Consider the following 23,340-nt stretch of genomic DNA (forward strand, 5'->3'; position numbering starts at 1 on the left):
ATCTCTTACCTTCTTCAGATGATACCTGTCCAACCCCCTCGTAAAGATCTCATTTTATGTGACCTTCTATTTTCTAAATTCTTGTGGAATGGCAAGAGGTCGAGGATTTCCCTTACTAAACTCAAACTTCCTCCCAAAGATGGTGGCCTGGCTGTCCCTGACCTCTTGGCATTCTTTCGGGTGGTGAACTTCCGATATATTTCGGATTGGTTATTGGGTACCTCCTCATACATTAATGGTGCGGTCGAACAAGCCCTTTTGTATCCTTATGATCTCAGGGCCCTTCTCCATATCCCCAAAACCTTGCTCCCGTCTGTAGCACGTACAAACATTCATTTTTGGGGTGGTGGGTTATTACCAAAGCATTAAATAGGAGCCCGGAATACTCCCCTTTTATTCCCTTGATTGGGAACCCTTGTTTTACCCCACCTTTTGACAATAATAGATTTTTCTTGTGGAAATCCAAAGGCATTGGTCTTATTCGGTATGTATTTGACCCCGGTGGGATTCTTATGTCGTTTAGAGACTTGGCCGAGAGGCATGGTGTGCTTGCATCGGATTTTTATATGTACCTTCAAGTCAGGCATTATGTGCAGTCTTTGCCTGTTCCTCCCGTGCACGAGCGGAGGGGTGACCCTTTATCCCCTCTTTTATTAAAGTTGCAACATTTTTCTTATAAGGTCTGTTGGCTGTATCAGGATTTGCTCTTAAGCAAGCCCGATGCCCTGTGGTCCGCTATGATTTCTAAACGGTCAAGTGATTGGTCCTGGGCTCCATCTGTAGATTGCTTCCTCTCCCCCCTTCCTTCTATTTTGAAGGCTCTACATTCTGCCCAGCTCCAGGAGATCCACTTTAAGTTTCTCCACCGAGCTTATATTGCCCCCGGGCAGCGTAAATATATGGTTTCTGCAGAAACAGGACACTGTCCTAAATGTAAAGCGCCTAATGCTCTTTTCATGCACAACTTTTGGCAGTGTCCAAAGATGAAACAATTTTGGCATAAAGTGTTGTGGTACTTGAAGTCTACCTTTCGAATCTCCCTCCCTATGGACCCAGCAGCAATCCTTGGCCTTAATACTATTGCCTGGTGCCTTCCCCCCTCTCAACAACAGCACGTACTACGAATATTTGACTCACTTAGCTGGGAATCTTACCGCAAACTATGTATCCCCATTTAGTGATGGTGTCTAAAATCTCAGGTGATCCTATCAGTGTGGTGTGACTCTTCCAAAACTCCGGTACATCCTTTGCCGTCCCTGACTGGTTTGAGATGGTTCTTGTATGACGTCTGCTGCCCCCCCCCCCACCTCCTATGTCCTCTATTTCGTATCCTTGTCTTTGTCACTCTTTTGCTTTCTTTTCTCTTTTCTACCTTGTATTGTAGTTATATTTTAATAATTGTGTACATGTTTATTTTTGTACTTATTATGGGCTTAGCAGCTACACTGTTATATACTGTAATATGCCGCTCTGTACTGTTCCTTTGACATATTTTTGGAACTTTGCCTTCACGGCTCCTACAGTCTTGTTGCACTGTCTGTATCACATCGTTGTGCTACATTACCCATAACCATATATTTTTCCTTCTGTATGCAATTTCTTTGTACTTCGTACTGTTTTCTCTTTTTTCTTCATATATAAGAAAATTCCAATAAAAATATAAAAAAAAAAAAAAAAGAATTACCAAGGTTCCACTTTCAACAATACTGATGAGATAGCTGCGATGTTTTGCTCTTACTACTCTTCGTTATACAATTTGCCCTCCCCTGTGGACTACGCGGATATTGATGAGAAGCAGAAGGTCATTCACTCTTACCTTTCGAAAATCGGATTTCCCAGACTCACTGCTGAAGCTAGTGGGAGCTTGAGAAACTTTTTTCCTCTTTTGGAACTTGAAGAGGCTCTCAAATCAACTCCATCCGGGAAGAGCCCGAGCTCAGACGGCTTCACGATTACTTACTATAGAACCTTTAGAGACAGGCTGATTCCTTTATTTCTGGGGGCCTGCAATACTGTTTCGGATAATGCGCCTTTTTCTCGTCACTCTCTGGAAGCCTACATCACCGTTATTCCCAAACCAAGAAGGGATCCATCCTTGTGTCCCAGCAACCGGCCTATCTCTCTCCTCAACACTGACATAAAGCTTTTTGCAAAACTTCTTGCATATAGATTAATGTGCCTTTTGCTGTCCCGCATACATACTGACCAAGTGGGTTTTGTCCCTGGCCGTGAGGCTAAGGATAACACCTCCAAGGTAATTGCTCTCATCCACTACATTTCAACCTCGGACTCTCCCGCTATTTTGTTATCTACTGATGCCGAAAAGGCCTTTGCTAGGGTTAATTGGGGTTTGATGTCTGGTCTGCTGGGACACCTGTGATTGGGTCCCACGTGCCTTCAACGTATCCTAGCTTTATATAATTCCCCAACGGATAGAATTAGGATTAATGGCTCTTTGTCAGGCTCTTTCGACATCCATAATGGTACCCGACAAGGGTGCCCACTTTCACCCTTAATATTCATTCTTTGTATGGAGGCTCCGGCGATGGCGATTAGGCTTAATCCTAATATTACAGGAATCAAGATAGAGGGTGTTCAACATAAACTCGCCCTTTTCACCGACGATCTGTTAGCCACTCTCACAAATCCTGTAATCTCCCTTCCTAACTTGATTGAGGAGTTCAAAATTTTCGGGGACCTTTCCAACTTTAAAATAAATTATTCTAAGTTGGTAACCTTGAATATTACGTCTCCTCCTACAATGATGGCGGAGCTTAAAACAGTGTTTCCTTTCTCCTGGGATGCCTCTCAACTTAAATATCTAGAGGCTACTCTTACTAGAGACCTCTCATGCCTATTTGATTCTAATATTACCCCATTATTGGTTAGGTTACGATCTGATCTCCAGACATGGAAGTCAAAACCGTTCTCTTGGTTTGGAAGAATGGGAATACTTAAAATGAATTCCCTCCCTAAAATTCTCTCTTTATTGCAGGTTTTTCCTATCAAAATCCCCTTGAAATGGTTTAAGGATATCCAAACACTATTTAGATACTTTCTTTGGGGCGGAAACTGCCCGTGCCTGAGGCTCAGTTTGATATTCAAACAGAAAGATAGAGGCAGGATTAGTCTTCCTAATGTCCAGGGGTATTATCAGGCTTGTCACTTGAGCAGGATCATGGAGTGGTCCAGAACAGATTCATCTAAACAGTGGGTTCAGACAGAAAAACATTCTCTGTTGATCCCTATAGATATAGCCCCATGGCTCCCCACTCTTCCTAACCCCTCCCATCCTACTGTTGGCCCGGCTTTATCTTGCTGGAACATGGTCAGGAAATTGCCGTCCGTCTCTTCCTCGAAGTCTTCTTACCTTTCCTTCTTGCTGAATGCTAATTTCTCTTACGTCCTAGAGGATACTGGGGTTCTATTTAGTACCATGGGGTATAGACGGGTCCACTAGGAGCTATGGTCACTTTAAGAATTTGATAGTGTGGGTTTGCTCCTCCTTCTATGCCCCTCCTACCCGTCTCAGTTTAGAAAATGTGCCCGGAGGAGCCAGTCATGCTTATGGAAGCTCCTGAAGAGTTTTCTGAATTTATTTTATATGTTTGTTATTTTCAGGCAGGGCTGGTCAGTGGGACTTGGGGGGGGGGGGGGGGCAGCCAAGCCTCTTGAAGGGTTAATGGTGACGTTCCTCACTGACAGGACACTGAGCTCCTGAGAGAACTATTCGCAAGCCCCACCACGGCGAGCATACATTCCCGCAGCACGCCGCCACCCCTAACATAGCCAGAAGAATGAAGAGTGGTGAGTACTAAGTTGGCGTCCCGACTAGAGGGTCGCCAGCCATTATGGCGGCATGAGGGTATGGAGACACACGCTTCTAACCGGGGCGGAATGTGTCTCCATACACAGTACACAGCTGCGTCTCAGTACACTGTACACAGTACCCACACTGGCAAAAATAGTCTTAACATGGGTTTTCTCTCCATTTTAAGCAAGATTACCTCAGCCATTATAAAAAAGCGAGAAGACCGCATGCCATTGAAGGGGCGGGGCTTTACTATGAGAGGATCCAGCAGTTCACAGCGCAATTTTCCCTCTGTATTGGACACAGACACTGACTGACAGGGACGCGCAGCTCCTCCAGTGTGACTCCAGATTGCCTCAGCGGTACCAGGGGTCATAGCAGGGGGGGATCGATTATTAGTGTACTAAGTCCCCTATCAGGGTACTTAGTCTGCGACCCGGCTAAGATTAGCATTAGCGATAAGGGTACTGTGGGGGCTGGCTCCAATTAACTCTGTGTCTCCCTGAAGGGCTCTTTGTGGGTTTTTTGTGCTTAACCTTTACCTGTGTGTGTGTGCTGTCACATTTACATTATGTCAGGCAAAAAGTATGTTTCTTGTACAGCGGAGTGTTCCTCTTCACCAGGGGGCTCACTATTGGGTTCTCAGGGCAGTGCACCTTCCCAGAATAGCGGGGCTGAACCGCAATGGGTTAATTCCATTAAGGGAATGATCTCAAATATTTCTACAAAACTATCCCACAATGAGAAAGAGACGCAATACTTAAGGCAGACTGTGGATGAGTTTATGAATAGAGACTCAGTCGTCCACAAACCAGCGTCTCAATCCCCTCCCATTTGTCCGCAAAAATGATCTCTGGCCCATATCCTGCAGTCTAACTCTGACGCTGACGGTTCAGACATGGAGGAGGGTGAGGTGGATTTGGAGGGGGGGGGGGGGGGGGAGGTGATGCTACTCTGTCACAGGGAATAGAGGTTCTTATAGAGGCTATCAGAGATGTTCTGCAAATTCCTGATAAAGTGTCAGAGGAGTGTGAGGAATCTTATTTTAATGTAAAAAAGAAGTCCTGCGTCAAAGGAATTGAATACCCTGTTTGAAGAACCATGGGTTAATCCTGATAAGAAATTTCAAATCCCTAAAAGGTTGCTCTCATCTTTTCCTTTTCCTCTGGAGGATAGGAAAAAATGGGAAAATCCACCGATAATGGACGCATCAGTCTCTAGGCTGTCAATAATTTTTTTATTGCTTGTCCCTGGTGCAGCCTCCCTAAAAGATACGGCTGATTGTAAAATTGAGACTACACTGAAATCATTGGCCCTCATTCCGAGTTGTTCACTCGTTGCCGAGTTTCGCTATATTGCGATTAGTCGCTTACTGCGCATGCGCAAGGTTCGCAGAGCGCATGCGCTTAGTTATTTTACACAAAAGTTAGGTATTTTACTCACAGCATAACGAGGATTTTTCATCGTTCTGGTGATCGGAGTGTGATTGACAGGAAGTGGGTGTTTCTGGGCGGAAACTGGCCGTTTTATGGGTGTGTGCGGAAAAACGCTGCCGTTTCTGGGAAAAATGCGGGAGTGGCTGGAGAAACGGGGGAGTGTCTGGGCGAACGCTGGGTGTGTTTGTGACGTCAAACCAGGAACGAAACTGACTGAACTGATCGCAGTGGCAGAGTAAGTGTCGAGCTACTCAGAAACTGCTAAGAAATTTCTATTCGCAATTATGCAAATCTTTCGTTCGCAATTCTGCAAAGCTAAGATTCACTCCCAGTAGGCGGCGGCTTAGCATGTGCAATGCTGCTAAAAGCAGCTAGCGAGCGAACAACTCGGAATGAGGGCCATTGTACACAGCTGCTGGGGTGGCACAGAGACTCACTATTGCATGTGCGTGGATCACAAAAGCCATTGCTAAATGGTCAGGTAACCTAATTGAGGGGTTAGATTCCTTGTCTAGGGAGGATGTTGTTTTTCTCCTGCAGCATACAGTATACAGGATTCTGCAACCTTTATGGTGGAAGCCATAAAAGAGATTGGTTTGCTTAATGCACGCACCACCGCTATGACAGTGTCGGCACACAGAGGCTTGTGGCTACGCCAGTGGACTGCTGATGCAGACTCCAGGACAGGCGTGGAAGGCTTACCATTCACAGGAGAGGCCTTGTTTGGAGACAAATTGATCTCCAAAGCTACTGCGGGTAAGTCTACGTATCCTCCTTCCGCAGATCCACCAGCCAGGAAAGCTTATTCAGCTTCAAATTTACAGTCCTTCCGGACAGCCAAGTTTAAGGGAAAATCCAGAGGTGCTTCTATGGCCTCCAGAGGCCCAAGAGGTAAACCACGCAAACCAGCAACTGCAAGTGTTCAGGAACAGAGCTCAGGCTCTGCTTCCTCAAAGCCTTCAGCATGACGGTGGACCGCGAGGCCTAGAGGTCTGTCAGATGGGAGCCCGGCTACAATTCTTCAGTCACATCTGGTCAAGTTCGTGCCAGGATCCCTGGGTAATAGATCTTATTTCCCAGGGTACAGACTGGAGTTCCAAGAGCTCCCACCTCACAGATTCTTCAAATCAGGCTTACCAGCTTCACAAGAGGCAAGTATAACTTTACAGCTGGCCATCCAAAAACTGGTACAGACTCAAGTCATTGTTCCAGTTCCACCTCATCTACACAACAAGGGGTACTATTCCAACTTGTTTGTAGTACCGAAACCGGATGGTTCAGTATGACCAATTCTGAACCTCAAGTCCTTGAACATGTTCTTAAGAGTGTTCAAGTTCAAGATGGAGTCTCTGAGAGTGGTGATCTCAGGTCTGGAGGAGGGGGAATTCCTAGTGTCTCTGGATATCAAGGATGCGTACCTTCACATTCCGATCTGGCCGCCTCATCAGGCTTATCTATGGTTTGCACTGCAGGACTGTCACTACCAGTTCCAGGCCCTGCCATTTGGTCTCTCCACGGCACCGAGGGTGTTCACCAAGGTGATGGCAGAGAAGATGTTTATACTCTGCAAGCAGAGAGTGAACATAATTCCATACCTGGACGATCTTCTGATAAAGGCGCCGTCCAGAAAGAGGTTGCTGGACAGCATTGGCCTCTCAACCAAACTTCTGCAGGATCACAAGTGGAGTCTGAAACTTCTGAAATCTCACCTAGAGCCAACACAGAGGCTCCCATTCCTGGGAATGATACTGGACATGGAGTCACAGAAAGTGTTCCTTCCATTGGAAAAGGCATTGGTAATCCAGTCGATGGTTCGGGATGTCCTGAAGCCAACCCCGGATATCGGTGCATCTATGCATTCGCCTTCTGGGGAAAATTATGGCCTCTTACAAGGCGCTTCCATACGGAAGGTTTCACGCAAGACCCTTCCAGCTCGATCTGTTGAACAAATGGTCCAGATCGCATCTTCACATGCACCAGAGGATTCGTCTGTTACCAAAAGCCAGGATCTCCCTTCTGTGGTGGCTACAGACCTCTCACCTAGTCGAGGGTCGGAGATTCAGAATTGAGGACTGGATCCTGTTAACCACGGACGCAAGCCTTTGAGGTTGGGGAGCAGTCACCCAGGGGGTGCAGTTTCAAGGAAGATGGTCAAGTCAGGAAGTCATCCTTCCAATCAACATTCTGGAACTCAGGGCCATATACAACACCCTTTTGCAGGCCTCTACCTTATTCAGGATTGGGCCATTCAAGTCCAGTCAGACAATGTGACGGCAGTGACGTACATAAACCAACAGGGCGGAATGAAAAGCAGAGCAGCAATGTCAGAGGTGTCAAGAATTCTCCCCTGGGCAGAAAAAAACACTGTGGCTTTGTCAGCGGTCTTCATTCTGGGAGTAGTCAACTGGGAAGCAGACTTCCTCAGCAGACACGACCTGCACCTGGGGGAGTGGGGCCTTCACCCGGAAGTGTTCAGGTGCTTGACAGGTCGGTGGGGATATCCACAAATCGACATGATGGCCTCTCGTCTCAACAAGAAGGTCAAGCGGTATTGTTCCAGGTCGAGAGACCCACAGGCAGTGGCTGTAGATGCTCTGACAACTCCATGGGTCTATCAGATGGTGTACGTGTTTCCTCCACTTCCTCTGATCTCAAGAATTCTCAAAAGAATAAAGAGGGAAAAGGTTCAATCAATACTCATTGCTCCGGACTGGCCAAGAAGGGCCTGGTACGTGGATCTTCTGGATATGCTCCTCGAGGATCCATGGCCTCTACCTCTTTGCGAGGATCTTCTGCAACAGGGCCCGTTCATCTATCAGGACTTACTGCGGCTACGTTTGACGGCATGGAAGTTTAACAGCTGATTCTAGCCAGAAGAGGGATCCCTAATAAAGTTATCCCTACTATGATCCAAGCCAGGAAGGGGGTAATGTCTAAACATTACCACTGTATTTGGACGAAATACGTCTCTTGGTGTGAGAGCAGAACTTATTCTGTGGTGGAATTTCACCTGGGATGTTACTTGCTTTTTATGCAGGCAGGTGTGGATGCGGGCCTACATCTGGGGCTCCATAAAAGTCCAGATTTCGGCCTTGTCCATTTTCTTTCAAAAACAATTGGCTTCTCTCCCTGAGGTCCAGACATTTTTGAAAGGTGTTCTGCGCATCCAACCTCCCTTTGTGCCTCCCACGGCACCTTGGGATCTCAATTTGGTGCTGCAGTTCTTCCAATCGGACTGGTTTGAACCATTACAGGAGGTGGACGTAAAATATCGTATGTGGAAGACTGTCAAACTATTGGCCTTGGCTTCAGCAAGACGCGTGTGTCGGAACTGGGGGCTTTGTCTCACAAGAGCCCCTATTTAATTTTCCATGAGTATAGAGTTGAACTCAGAACTCATCAGCAATTTCTTCCGAAAGTGGTGTCTACATTTCACATCAACCAACCTATTGTGGTTCCGGCTATCACCGACACTTCCACTACTTCACGCACTGTGTGCCGAGCACACTCGGCACCATCCTAGTGATGGCCTTGGAAACAAGAGTGGCTGAGACAAGCTAAGGGCTTCCCAGCATGATAAAAATGGGCACATGACAAGCAGTCATGCCCTCAAACCGTCCCATTAGTGGGCGTGACTTTGCACCATGAGGACATGTCCCCTCTCACATACGCGCACTCACACTACTATAACGCTGCACTAGGTGACACCACAGGTAGTGTTGCCTCTGCTATCAAACACCCAGTTCCACCAAATACCCTTTCCCCCTGTGAGCTTAGTGCACAATGCAAAAAATAAAATTTGTGGCACCTTATAAATAAGTAATACTAATAATTGTGACAGGAACAGGTGAATACTCTGGGTGAGTCCTCACCTGTCAATCACTGCAGACAGTACAGTAATTACTAAAAGAAGATAAAAAATATCTAATCTTCAAGAACTAAACCAAATATCTTGCTTGTGACAAGATATTTTTGGTAATGTAACATACAGTGAAATTTATAAAGTTTCAAAGGATATACTTTATATAGCTTGTGAAGTTTTTGACCGCACTAACAGTGAAGTCTCAATTTTTATTTCTTTGTATTGTACTACAAATAACATTTAATTGCTGTGTATGGGTTCTAGTGTAGTTTATAGCTTTGAGACTTACAGTTTTTTTTTTTAAATTTAGCTACCCAGAAAGAGGAACATTAATTTTGGTGGTCAACAATATACTATGTTTTATTTATTATTATTTTCCTTTGTTTATATGGCGCCACAGGGGGTTCCGCAGCGCCCAATTACAGAGTACATAAACAAATAATCAAAACAGGAAAACAACAACTTAGAGTTGAAGACAATATAGGACAAGTACAGGGTACATAAACATAGCTACATCAGCAGATGATATTGGAATAAGTATCAGGTGGCAGAAGACTGCTGGATTTGGTGCAGTTGAAGATTATTAAAGTAAGAAAAAGATAAGCACATGAGGGAAGAGGGCCCTACTTGTGAGAGCTTACATTCTAAAGGGGAGGAGTAGACAAACAGGGGTGACACAGATGTAGAGAGCGTGGAACAGAGGGTTAGGATGAGATTTGGCAGGGTTTGGTGAAGAAGTGGGTGTTGAGAGCCCGTTTGAAGTTTTGTTGAGAGGTAGAGAGGTAGGGAATTCCAGAGAAATCTAGCAGCACATGAAAATTCTTGGAGGTAGGAGTGGGAGGAAGTAATCAGTAGGCAGGAGAGTCTGTGGGCATTTGCAGAGCGAAGAGGACGGGTGGCAGTGTAATGGGAGATAAGGTCGGAGATGTAAATGGGAGAGGAGTGGGTGAGGGCTTTGTAAGTGAGTGTGAGAAGCTTGAAATGCATTCTGAAAGGGAAGGGGAGCCAGTGAAGGTCTTGTAAGAGAGAAAAGGTGAATGTAGTGCGTTTGGTGAGGAAAATGAGCCGGGCAGCAGCATTGAGGATGGAATGGAGAGTGGTATTTGTCAGAAATGCCAGTCAGGAGGAAATTACAGTAGTCCAGTCTGGAGATGACCAGTGAGTGGATAAGGGTCTTAGTAGCATCCTGGGTCAGAAATGGTCTGATCCTGGAAATATTTTTTAGATGAAAATGGCAGGTTTGTGAGAGGTGCTGAATGTGTGGTTGGAAGGAGAGGGAGGAGTCAAGGATTACTCCAAGACAGCGCACTTGGGGGCTAGAGGAGATAGTAGTGCCATCAATAGATAATGAGATTGTGGGAGGTGAGGTTATGCGGGAGGGAGGTGAGATGATCAGCTCGTCATAGACATGTTAAGTTTAAGAAAGCACTGGGACATCCAAACAGAGATAGCAGAGAGACAGTTGGAGATACAAGTGAGGAGAGCAGGGGAGAGGTCTGGATAGGAAAGATAGATTTGAGTGTCATCAGCATAGAGATGATATTGGAAATCAAAAGAACTAATGATCTTACCTAGTGAGGACATATAGAGAGAAAAAAGAAGAGGACCAAGGACAGAACCTTGGGGTACCCCTACAGTTAGTGGAAGTGAGGGGAGGTGGAGTCATGAGAGGAGACAGAGAATGAACTGTCAGAGAGGTAGGAAGACAGCCAAGAGAGGGCAGTATCACTCAGACCAATGGAGTGAAGAATTTGCAGAAGGAGAGGGTGGTCCACAGTGTCAAAAGCAGCAGAGAAATTAAGAAGAATAAGTAGAGAGTTGTGGCCCTTAGGTTTAGCGGCATGGAGCTCATTGCAGACTTTTGTAAGGGCAGTTTTAGTGGAGTGGAGAGGACGGAAGCCAGACTGGAACAGGTCAAGCAGTGAGTGTGAGGAAAGAAAGGAAGTATGGCGGTTGTAGACAATACGCTCAAGGAGTTTGGAGGCAAAAGGGAGAAGAGAGATGTATCGGTAGTTGGACAGTGTGTTTGAATCAAGGGTTGATTTTTTAAGAATATGAGAGATGAGTGCATGCTTGAAGGCAGAGGGGACAGTGCCTGATGAGAAGGAGAGATTCAGAAGGTGGGATAGATGGGAACAGGCAGAAGGAGAGAGGTAGAGGAGGAGGTGGGATAGGGTCAAGTGGGGAGGTGGTGAGGGGAGAGGAACGAATGAGGGCCATGACTTCTTCACCAGATGCATGGGAGAAAGATGTAAGAGTTGGTGAGAGGGATGGGGAGGGGTGGTAAGGGATGGTAAGGGATGGGAGGAGGCTGGTTGCTGATGGTCTGGTGTGATGGGATGTCCTGACAAATGGAGTCAATTTTGGACATGAAGTAAGTGGCAAAGTCGAGAGCAGAGAGTGAGGAAGAGAGACGAGATGGGCAGAGGAGTGAGTTGACAGTGGCAAAGAGGCATCGGGGTTGGAAGACTGGCAGGAGATGAGGTTCTTGAAGTATGACTGTTTAGCAAGAGAAAGGGCAGCACTGAAGGATGAGAAGATAAGTTTGAAATGGAGGAAGTCTGCCTTAGAGCGTGATTTCCTCCAGTGTCGCTCAGCAGTATGTGAGCATTTTTGCAGATATCTGGTGCATTTGGTGTGCCAGGGTCGAGGTGTTAATTTGTGAGGATGAATAGTGGTTGGTGGAGCAATAGAGTCAAGAGCAGAAGTAAGGGATGCATTGTATATGGAAGTGGCTTGTTCAGGGCATGAGAGAGAGAATAGGAGAGAGAAATGAGTCAAACAGGGAGGTTGGTTTAGTTTCTAGTTGCCAGAATTGCGACATCATAGCTAAAGCTAATAAAAAATTGCTAGTTTTGTTGAGACTTCATTCAAACATGAACAGATTTCTGCATAACGTTCCATAGTACTAGACTTATCCAACATGGTCAGGTGGTTTATTATAATATGGGCAGGGTAGCGCTGGTTGGGAGCACAAAAATATTAGTGTGACTTAAATCCAAATAGCATCTCTGTAATAATTAATTTTCTTTTTTTCAGTGATTAAAGAAATTAAATCCAAACACCTGGTCCCGGGAGATGTGATTATTTTACCAGAGGAGAAATTTAATCTGCCTTGTGACGCTATATTGATATCAGGGGGGTGTGTTTTAAATGAGGGCATGCTGACAGGTAATTTTCATGTAATACACATTCTATAAATTATCATTAATAGAAAAATATCTAAAAAGTGTAACTCTCACATTTATCACTCCATTCTCTTTTAAATCTGTTTGTTAATTGACATTTAAGATCTTTGTCAACCACCATATGTAAATATTCCTCTCATTAGTAACAGCTAGCCTGCGTAAACCAATCAATAGTCCCTTACTGAAAGGCTTTCAATAAAATTCCATTGTATTAGAGTATTTGCTTAATTTCAGATCTGATGAATTTTAGCGCTGCTGTACAGTGAAACATGCACGACCTTGGTAACTATGGGGGTCATTCCGAGTTGATCGCTCATTGCCGATTTTCGCTATGCTGCGATTTGTTGCTAAATGCGCATGCGCATGGTATGCAGGGCGCATGCGCTTAGTTATTTAACTAAAATCTTAGCAGATTTGCTGTGGATTCTGCTGCGCTCTTCAGTCGCTCTGCTGATCAGTAAATGATTGACAGGAAAGGGGCGTTTCTGGGTGGTAACTGAGCGTTTTCCGGGAGTGTGCTAAAAAACGCAGGAGTGTCTGGAGAAACAGGGGAGTGGCTGGCTGAACGCAGGGCGTGTTTGTGACTTCAAACCAGGAACTAAACGGACTGAGCTGATCGCAATCTGTGAGTAGGTCTGGAGCTACTCAGAAACTGCAAATAATTATTTATTAGCAATTCTGCTAATCTTTAGTTCGCTATTCTGCTAAGCTAAGATACACTCCCAGAGGGCGGCGGCCTAGCGTGTGCAATGCTGCTAAAAAGAGCTAGCGAGCCAACAACTCGGAATGAGGGCCTAAGGGCAATTCACTGTTGTACACATCTCAGCCACATCTCCACTTGCAGAAACTGAGCGAGATGTTAGTACATAACGCTAAGTGTTCCGAAGATATTTTGTGAGTGTTTAGGTGGAATTGCCGGCTATTCAGAGTTAAGCATACACACTGATTTCAGAGGGATCTCTTGTACCAATGATAGAGCTGGAAAAAATTCTCACTGATAGTGATGACCGCTACTGTACATTCACAAGTGGATGCACAGGGGCAGTACACACACGCGTGCGTGCACACACACACGCATGATGAATCCTCCTTTATGTATTTTTGTTTACCGACCTTTTTACTAGGTGAAAGTATTCCTGTTACAAAACTTCCTTTACCTAATGTGGACAGTGGAACTCCTTGTAAAATGCACAGTGGGGAAATGTACAGAGGACATATATTGTACTGTGGAACAGAGGTCATTAAGACTAAGGCACCTGCAGATGGCCAGGTGAAAGCTGTGGTCTTACAAACAGGTGAGCTGATTGATGGACGTGTCAAGACAATCATGTTATATTACATTGGTGAAATAATTGATTAACCTCAAGATGGGAATTATTCTGCCTGCTACATCAAGGTTAGCTGTCATTGCTCGTCTCTAATTTTTTCAAGGTACTGTATACAGTATGTAATAGACAATTTCCTTTAATGGACAAAATTATTAATTTATGTCCTGAAGCGATTTATATAAGGGAGCAGGTGGATGGCAGACACACTACTGGTCTGCCAAGCAGGATCCTGAGCTGGGAGGGAATTCTGAAAAAGGACATGCTGCAACATCTGGGATGCAGTTCGTGAAAGCAAGTTATTGGAATTATTCATACTGTATGTTATGGATGGATTATTAATAATATAATCAGAGTCAAGGGTCATAAGCATTAGACTGACATGGCAGCATTAATATCTGCAATACCTAATCTTAAATAATGTACACTTTTGTTAAGGTTCAATTAATATGTTATTGATAGATTTAGCGAAAATCTGAATTGCAGAGCCCCAGCCACATGTCTATAGATAATCATAGTCTTCATGTGATCACACAGAATTGCGGGTATGCATCTGTGTGTGTGTGTTTCATTTCACTAGATACTTATTAAGAGACCTTGCTAGACCCAACTGTGGGATTCACTGAAAACGTGACATAAAAGGATGCCCAGTAAAGGTATTTAAGTATACAGGATGTAATAGATCACTATTTGCACAAATGCCATGAAGTGACGCCTCTCCTATATCAAACTGTAGACCCACATTCCAGTCTTTCGAAATTACCCTATACATATGCTTTGTGTCCAGGTTTCTGGTTTTGCAGGTCTGTCCAGAAATTCACTTGCTAGAAGAAGTAAAATGTCACTTCAGGGTCTAGCTATCCCTTTAACACTACACTCTTTGTTCATTTAAAAAGTCTTTCTAAAATATTGCTCAGTGTAACATTATGTAATAAAATACTCATCAGAGGGCCCGATTTACACCTGATCACTCATCTGCAAATTTTCCAGAGGTGTGCGATCATATAGTCGCTGCCCAGACAGAGTGAATACCCGCAAGTCTGCGTATGCCTTGCAAAAAGCTCTGCATACACCGGTCAGCTGCAAATCCATTTGCAACTCACTCACCATCTAATGTTTTTTCCAGTCTGGGCAATCTGTGAGTAACCCAGGACCTACCCTTACAGTGCAAGAGCAACAGGGGCCGGAGCTGACGTCACACACCCTCCCTGAAAACGCTATATTTAGCACAGCTACGATCAACTCGGAATGACCCCTCATGTGCATTGCACAACTTGCATCCATTATAGATATGCCAGTTATTGTGGGTCAATAATAGTACCGTATTACTGTTTTATAGTGCAAGGAATTCTAAGATAACCTCAGAAAACATATTAGCTCTGGTAAGCAGGTTTGTAAGCAGGGTCAGACTGGGAGCAAATAAACTCTGAGGCTAGCACCACCCCGAATTACTCATTTCCTTTTTGCTAGGCACTCTCTCATCGGCGCATCTGGTAAGGAATAGCCATGCAATGTCTATTTTGATGGTTCGGTATGATTCACCACCGCACGGGAATGCTGAATGTCAGTATACCGATAGCGGCATCCCAAGCGGTAGAATGCCAGCAAGGGGATGAGCGCAACTAAGCCCCTTGCAGGCTTGCTGCGCTGTGGGCTTGGTGGCGAACTTGGCTCGCCACAGGTTCTATTCTCCCTCTGTAGGTGTTGTGGACACCCATAGAGGGGGAATCACCTACTTCGCCGGTATACCGGCGGCGAAATGGTGTTCCCGTCAGGATTCCGGCGTCTGTATTGTGACCGTCGGGAACCCGATGATTGGTATGCTAACCGCATACCATTTTGACAACATAGCACTCCTAACCACCTAACACCGACAGCAGAAGTGCTACTTTATCTCTCATATACTGCTTTTGCACACTCTCTCCCTTTTAAGTTTTTACAACTGTGCAATGTATCTGGACGCCCAGGGGCGGTTCTTGGGCGCTGTGAGCCCCGGGCGACAATAGGGGGCATGGCTTCATACAGGGGGCGTGGTCATTTACGCCCCCTGTACAGACTGAAATGATGTGCGGTGCGCGATGACGTCATTGCGCACCGCATAGTAAAGGACCTCTCCACGAAGGGAAACTAGACGCGTAGATGTGCCAGCGGGGGGCACAGCAGCAGCGGATCTTGTCCTGGTGCGGCGCCCTCCGGAAGGCGGCGCCCCGGGGAAAAAGTCCTGCTTGCCCATGGCAAGATCCGCTACTGTGCACACCTCATAGGCTTTTTCATTTGATATTTTCCTGGACATTTACTCTGGATAGTAGGGCAGCAAAAAGATCAATTTGCAATATATGTTTTCTAACATTGTGCCTACAAGAGTTATCAGTACTCTAGTAAAACAACCTCATAAACTTCCAATGCTTAAGGGCCCTACACACCTAGCGACCCACCGCTGAGCTGCCCGGCGGCCGATACGGCAGGTGGGCGACCCGGCGGCAGGGGGAGGTGATGGGGGAGTGAAGTTTCTTCACTCCCCCCATCGCCCGGCTCCATAGCACTGCATGCTAATATGGACGAGATTGTCCATATTGACCTGCATGTTTAAACGAGGCGACACCAGCGATGAATGAGAACGGGGCCGCGCATCATTCATCGCTGGTGCCTACACACTGAAAGATATGAATGGTATCTCGTTCATTAATGAACGAGATCGTTCATATCTTTCAATATCTTTCACTGGTATCGGCCAGTGTGTAGGGCCCATTATCTCTGTTATGTCTGAACATATCTAATACATAGCCTACTATTCGATACTGTATCAACTGTGTATGATTTTCTGACCTTACAATTGTCATAGGAAACCATGGGCCTAATTTAGAGCTGATCGCTCGCTAGCTGTTTTTTGCTGTCCTGCGTTCGCATAGTCGCCACTCATCGCGGAGTGTATTTTGGCTGTGCAAGTGTGCGATCACAGCAGCCGAGTGGTATAAAAAAGCTTTGTGCAGTTTCTGAGTTGCCCAGGACTTACTCAGCCGCTGCAATCACTTCAGCCTGTCCGGGGCTGGAATTTACGTCAGACACCCACCCTGCAAACGATTGGACATGCCTGCGTTTTTCCAACCACTCCCTGAAAATAGTCAGTTGACACCCATAAACGCCTTCTTCCTGTCATTCTCCTTGCGTTTGGCTATGCGAATGGATTCTTCGTAAAACCCATCACACATCAACGATCTGCTTTGCACTGCATTGCGGTGCATACGCATGCGCAGTTCTGACCTGATCTCAGGTTACTCAAGTAACTCAAGACTCACTTCTTCACCAAAACCAGCCTAATCTAATCCTAACCTTCAGTTCCACGCTCACTGTTTACTCCATGTGTGTCACCCCTGTCTGTCTGCCCCTCCCCTTTAGACTGTAAGCTTTCACGATCAGGGCCCTCAACCCTCATGTGCTTATCCTTCGCTCACTTAAACCATGGCACCAAATCCTGTGGTTTTCTGCCACCCCAATACTTATTTCTGTGTCGTCTGCTGATGTAGCTATGTTTATTTACCCTGTACTTGTCGTATATTGGGGGTCCGAGATGATTGTAGCTGTGCTAAATTTATCACAGATACGATCAGTCACACTGACATGTGGGGGGATGCCCAGCACAGGGCTACTCCGCCCCGCATGTCAGTGCCGGCCCCCCCGCAGAAGTGCAAAGACATCACACAACGGCGATGCCTTTGCACTTCAAGAGTAGCTACCGTCCAGCGCAGCTTTAGCGTGCTGGCCGGGAGCTACTCATCGCTCCCCGGGCTCCCCCGTGCGGTCCGGCCACGCCTGCATTGGCCGGACTGCTCCCACGAAACGGCGGCCAAACGCCACCGTTCCGCCCCCTCCCGCCCAGCAACCGCCTCTGCCTGTCAACCAGGCAGAGGCGATCGCAGCCCTGCTACGGCCTTCGGTCGTCTGGCATGCGCCGGTGCACTACGGCGCTGACGCATGCGCAGTAGAGACCCATTCACTCGGCTGCGACAAACAGCAGCGAGCGAACAGGTCAGAATGACCCCCATTGTCTTCAACTGTAAGTCACTATTTTCCTGTTTTAATTATTTGTTTATGTACTCTATAATTGGATGCTGCGGATCCCTTGTGGCGCCATATAAATAAAGGATAATGATAATAATAATAATAATAATAGTTTTGGTCACTATCCACAAAATCTATGGGATAACGCATGGTAGCCACAAGTTTGCAGCACAGGGAAATTGGCCAGTAATTGAATAACTTCTGTATTAAATCTGGAGCACGTTAAATCACAGTGGCACGTTAATCCCTGCGGCTAATTTAATTTGCCCCTATGTACACATTTCCAAAAACATTTAGCGTCCCACACTGTGATCTTTTGTAATATAATAGGGAAAAAAATACTTCCCTTCCACAGTGCGTACAGACACCAGCTGCACTGTATTTCTTAGGGTGTTCATATTTTTTCTGCTTTTGTTTAGCAATAGAAGTAGATGGACACTTGTTCAGAATTGTAAAGTAGGAAAGAAATTGCCTAGTCTCATGAAAAATTTGACTGGTTGACCGTTCTGATTAAAATGTTGGTTAGATGTGTGGAGCACCATTTTAGTTGGACTTGATGTTGAAAAAAAACTGTGCCCACTGCATCTACAGTATGTACTTTGTATATAGATTTAGAATCATTTGCATGCAGATATACATGTTTTGTATATCAAATCAATCAGTGCAGTTTCATTAAGCGATTTTGATGCTTCCATTTATGTAATTTGTGAGACTAAGACGCACATTAGAGCAAAAAAGACGCTCAGCATAAGAACCTGGTGCGTTGAGAAGGGTTGTTTGGTGCCACTGCGCATAGATACATACATACCTACAGTCATGCACATACAAACATTTATGCCCATACATACATAGTCACACACATATACAGTACACATTCCGACACACATAATTTACATACAGTCACACACACACACATATACAGTACCTACATACAGACAATTTAGGGCCTAATTCAGACCTGATCGCTAGCAAGTGATTTTTGCAGCGCTGCGATCAGATAGTCACCGCCTACAGAGGGAGTGTATTTTAGTTTTGCCACTGTGTGAACGCATGTGTAGCAGAGCTGTACAAACAGATTTTGTGCAGTCTCTGCGCAGCCCAGGACTTACTCAGCCACTGCGATCACTTCAATCTGTCCGGGACCGGAACTGACGTCAGGAACCCTCCCTGCAAATGCATGGATACACCTGCATTTTTCCAAACACTCCCAGAAAATGGTCAGTTGACACCCACAAACGCCTTCTTCCTGTTAATCTTCTTACTATCGCCCATGCAAACGGATCCGTCGCACAAACCTATCGTTGAGCGGCGATCCGCTTTGTACCCCTGCGATGCGTCTGCACATTGTGGTGCATACGCATGTGCAGTTTGGACCTGATCGCCCGCTGTGCGAAAACACACAGCAGCGATCAGGTCTGAATTACTCCCTTAGTGTCCCCTTTCCTTCTTACCTTACAGGCTGGATAGTCACCGTCACTCTGGTACACGGTACCAGCTGCTTCTCCCCTCCTCTCTTCTCTTTCCTCCTCTGTAGAACAGTGACAGCCATCAACCTTCGATGGTTAACCACAGGTGGTCGATGGGTTTGCCATCAATGTCAGAGATAAAATATTTCTCCACATTCGTTTGCACAGTCACATTCTTTCCCCATGGCACTTGGACACAGAGCTTTACTCCACTCCCATGTGACCTGTGAAGTCCTATCTCTGATAGGCCTGCAGTATGGTGAGTAATGCAGCAGGGATCGGTGGGTGAAACAATCAATGGTTCTCCAATGATGGGTTTATTACATCGGTGTTAACTGCAAATCATACCATCAATGGTTAACCCACCATCCCTACTGTACAGTGTCGTGCAGCCTGCCCCCTGCATGGAATCCACTCTCCATCTTCTTTTCAATTTCTGCAGCTCTCAGTGCAGTATTGTACTGCCCTGCAGTTGTAATTAAAGGCTGGGAGGACATCTAGCTCTGCTTTAGGGGGAACTGTATCAGTTCCTCTAAACATTGGACAAGTGTAAAAGTTGCCCATAGCAGCCAATCAGCTTCTAGCTAGCATTCATCAATACACTCTATAGAATGATAGGTAGGTGCCTGTTGGTTGCTATGGGCAACTTCTCCATTTGTCTTTACTCTGTAGAAGGTTTCATACATTTCCTGAATTATGTGAGATAAACTGTTGTGTAGAAAGAGAAATGTTCTGATCCCTGCAAACCAGATAACACCTGGCAGATTCTCTCTCCACTCCCTGAGTCACTTTTACAATTATCTTCTTGAAAATTAAGTGTGGTTGTAAAATGAAGAGCATTCATACTTAAGTCGCATTAAGTTATCAGTGTCCATGATCCATCCAGAACCTCCAATCAGAACATGGAAACTACATGTAGTCTGCACAATATTGGCTGCATTCAGGCTCAAAATGGACCATATTGAAGTTGCTGTTGTCACATGCCAGACTCCAGGGCCCTTTTACTGGCTACAACGACGCCTGATGCTGTCCCCAAGCCCCCTTTTTTACTTACTTTATAAGTGCCTGGCAGGTGCCAGGCAAGCAGCCTCCGGTGCTGCTCCTGTGGTTCCAAATCACTGGTGCTGCCATTTGGAAATGATGCCACTTGGCCGCTAAGCCAATCCGAAGTTCCTAGGTCCTGGTCACATGATCACCCAGGCCAATCAGCTGCAGGAGAGCCCAATTTAAACCTGTCAGTGCTGGTAATGGATGTATCTTTCCCCAGTTAATAAAGATGCCTATTTAATTTATCAATAAATATTTGTAGCTTATTCCCCAAAAACACACTTTTCAGCCCATAGTAGCCTTTACACCACTCGTGCTGTAGACCCAGCAGCACGCTGTCCACATCACAGGAACAGGGCCCTTTCGGAGCCCCTGTCCCTGACTGTATAAAATGATACACAATGCTGGTAAAATCGCAACCTGCAATGTGAACTTGGGTGCCAACATTGCACCTAGATCGCATTGGAAATGCAATTTTTTTTAAATGTTCCCCAGAGTGCCTTGGTTCCAGGTTCCATAGTGCTTCTTGAGTTCCTGTTTTCCTGCGATTCAAGTGTTATTCCATTTTATTGTGATTCAAGTATCCGATATTATTCCAGCTTACTGAGTTTTTAGCTTCCATTGTTTTTCCAGCTATGTCATCTGCCTCCAGAGTATACCACTTTAGTGAAAGTTCCAGTTACCAGTGCAATTCCACCACACTGTGTTAACTATATTTGTAGAAGATCTGTGGCTTGCACAGATATACGCTGCTCCTGCCACTCTCAGGCAGTCGACAGTATTGCAGCTACGGATTCCACAGTCTCCTCAGCAGCTTCCTGCTTCTTCTTCGGGAAAGACCTGTACACTTTGGCCACACAGCTACACCGTTGTACCATTTGAAACAGCTATCTCCTAGAGCCCAGTCCCAGTGCCATGATAATACCATTTAATAGTACACATATATAACTACTAAACCAATTTTTTCCCGGAATGATTGTTGCACATTTTTTATTTTTTAATCAACTGCATGTCTTATAGTATGTGTTTATACCTTGTTTTAAATTTAGGATTCAACACTGCAAAGGGAGAACTTGTGCGATCCATTTTGTATCCCAAGCCAATAAATTTTAAACTCCACAGAGAAGTTTTAAAGGTCCTTCTAGGACTTATGGTGCTTTCCGTCATTGGAGTCATATATACAGTTGTGATTTATTCAATGAGAGGAGTAAGTACTTTATTTCGTTTTTATCTAACCTTAGACTTTGCTGCTGTTATATTTTTAATTATGTTTAGAATGAGACTGCTTGTATTAAGGAGAAAGGGACTGCTACAGAGGAGGATTTACCACAATGCAAGCAAGGCGGCTGCCTAGGGCCCTGTGGGTCTTAGGGGGTTAGGAGGACAGTTGTCTGGGTTTGGTGAAGAAGTACGTCTTGAGAACCTGTTTTAAAGTTTTGTAGAGAGGTGAAGAGTCAGATAGGAAGAGGTAGGGAATTCCAGAGATAAGGAGCAGCATGTGAAAAATCATGTAGGTAGGAGTGGGAGGAGGTCATCAGTAGGCAGGAGAGGGGCGTGCATTAGCAGAGCGAAGAGGACGTGTGGGAGTGTAGAGAGAGAGATTATGTCAGAGATATAAGAGGAAGAAGAGCTTTGAAGGTGAGTGTGAGAAGCTTGAATTGGATTCTGAATGGGAAGGGGAGCCAGTGAAGGGCTTGTAAGAGAGGGGAGGTGGATGTAGCCATGTAGTTCCACCGCTGCTCGATCCTTTTTGTTAAGAAACAGTTTGTCAGGCACAGTTGTGACCACATTTCGTTTTTTTATGAATAAAGGATGGTAATGGTCACTTTTTTCTTATAGCTCTTACAGCTTGAGAGTAAAAGCATTGTTTAACAGCCTCATTTAAAATAAACATATCAAATAAGTCAGGATTAGGAACATGGGAAATAAATCTCACATCATTCAAGCAGTCACATTAACTTGGACTGTCTCTCTCACTTTGGCCTAGTAAGTATTGAAAATATTAGCTTGTGTAGGCTATACATAAAATGGTAATAGACCCCCCCACATCAATTCAAAAATATTCCTTTGGATGTGGAGAAAGGATTGGGAATTTAAGTATTTGACTAAATATATTTGTTCAGGATGGAAATAACTTGTAAATGGATGACAGACTGTCCTCATCATGTTCAACATTGAACTATTCACATATATAGCAATACCATTCTAAGCTGATAAGAAGGTTTTTGGTAACGCATTCCTCTACGTGTCCAGCCTTGAACTACTGCTTATAATAACATTTCCTTACAGCAGTTTTCATATGATAGTGATGTTGATATTTAGTACTGTTGCCAAACCTGTTGCTCTTGCATCCAATCTGGGGGACACTGCAGCAATGACTTGTGGGGGTTGGCATAGGAGTATAAGCACCAATAAGTTAAGGGGGATTTTAATTGTCGTCTTGCACCCAAAAGTGCACTGTTCTGTGAGATCCCGCTGCCATAAAGTGTGGCAGGTGCCACACAGAATTGGCTGGGTGAAGTCACCGGCAATTAAATATCCCCCTAAGTGTTAGGCTCTGCTAGGGCGGAAACAGCCCTGGTGTGTGTGTTAAATGATCTTCTGACGGCAAGAGACAGAGGCGACTGTCCAATATTAATCTTTCTGGATCTCTCTGCAGCATTTGATACCGTGGACCATGGGCTTCTGATTGAGCGCCTGATACATTTTTGTGGACTGGATGGCACAGTCCTAAATTTGTTTAAATCATTTCTCACAGGCAGGTCACAGAGAGTATCGTCTGGATTATACTCATCACCACCAGTGCCATTGCCATGTGGTGTCCCACAAGGTTCTATACTATCCCCCATGCTTTCTGCAGTATACATGCGCCCGCTGGGTGAAATAATCAGGCGCCATGGGCTAGTCTACCACTGCTATGCAGATGATACACAACTGTACTTGTCCTTTGCTCCGGGCACTGATAACCCAATAGCAACCCTAAATGGCTGTTTAGCTGAACTCCAGGAGTGGATGAGTGCTAGTTGGCTGCGACTGAACCCGGATAAAACAGAGGTCCTTATGATAGGACCGCAACATCAAAGGACAAGACTGCAGCATAGCCAACCAACTGGACTTACACTCGGGGATTCGGAATTACAAACCAC

The 23,340-nt window shown here is 45.3% G+C and overlaps 1 protein-coding gene across 1 annotated transcript in view; it reads left to right on the plus strand.

The window, feature by feature from the left end:
- Positions 1-23,340, plus strand: part of LOC134910905 (probable cation-transporting ATPase 13A4) — a 350,913-nt gene that overhangs the window by 100,790 nt on the left and 226,783 nt on the right. The window contains exons 9-11 of the mRNA XM_063919292.1: positions 12,149-12,280; positions 13,422-13,592; positions 21,244-21,401. Coding sequence (XP_063775362.1) covers positions 12,149-12,280; positions 13,422-13,592; positions 21,244-21,401 — 461 coding nt within the window. The remainder of the gene's footprint in view (positions 1-12,148; positions 12,281-13,421; positions 13,593-21,243; positions 21,402-23,340) is intronic.

This window comes from Pseudophryne corroboree, chromosome 4 (assembly GCF_028390025.1).
Source record: "Pseudophryne corroboree isolate aPseCor3 chromosome 4, aPseCor3.hap2, whole genome shotgun sequence".
NCBI lineage: Eukaryota > Metazoa > Chordata > Amphibia > Anura > Myobatrachidae > Pseudophryne > Pseudophryne corroboree.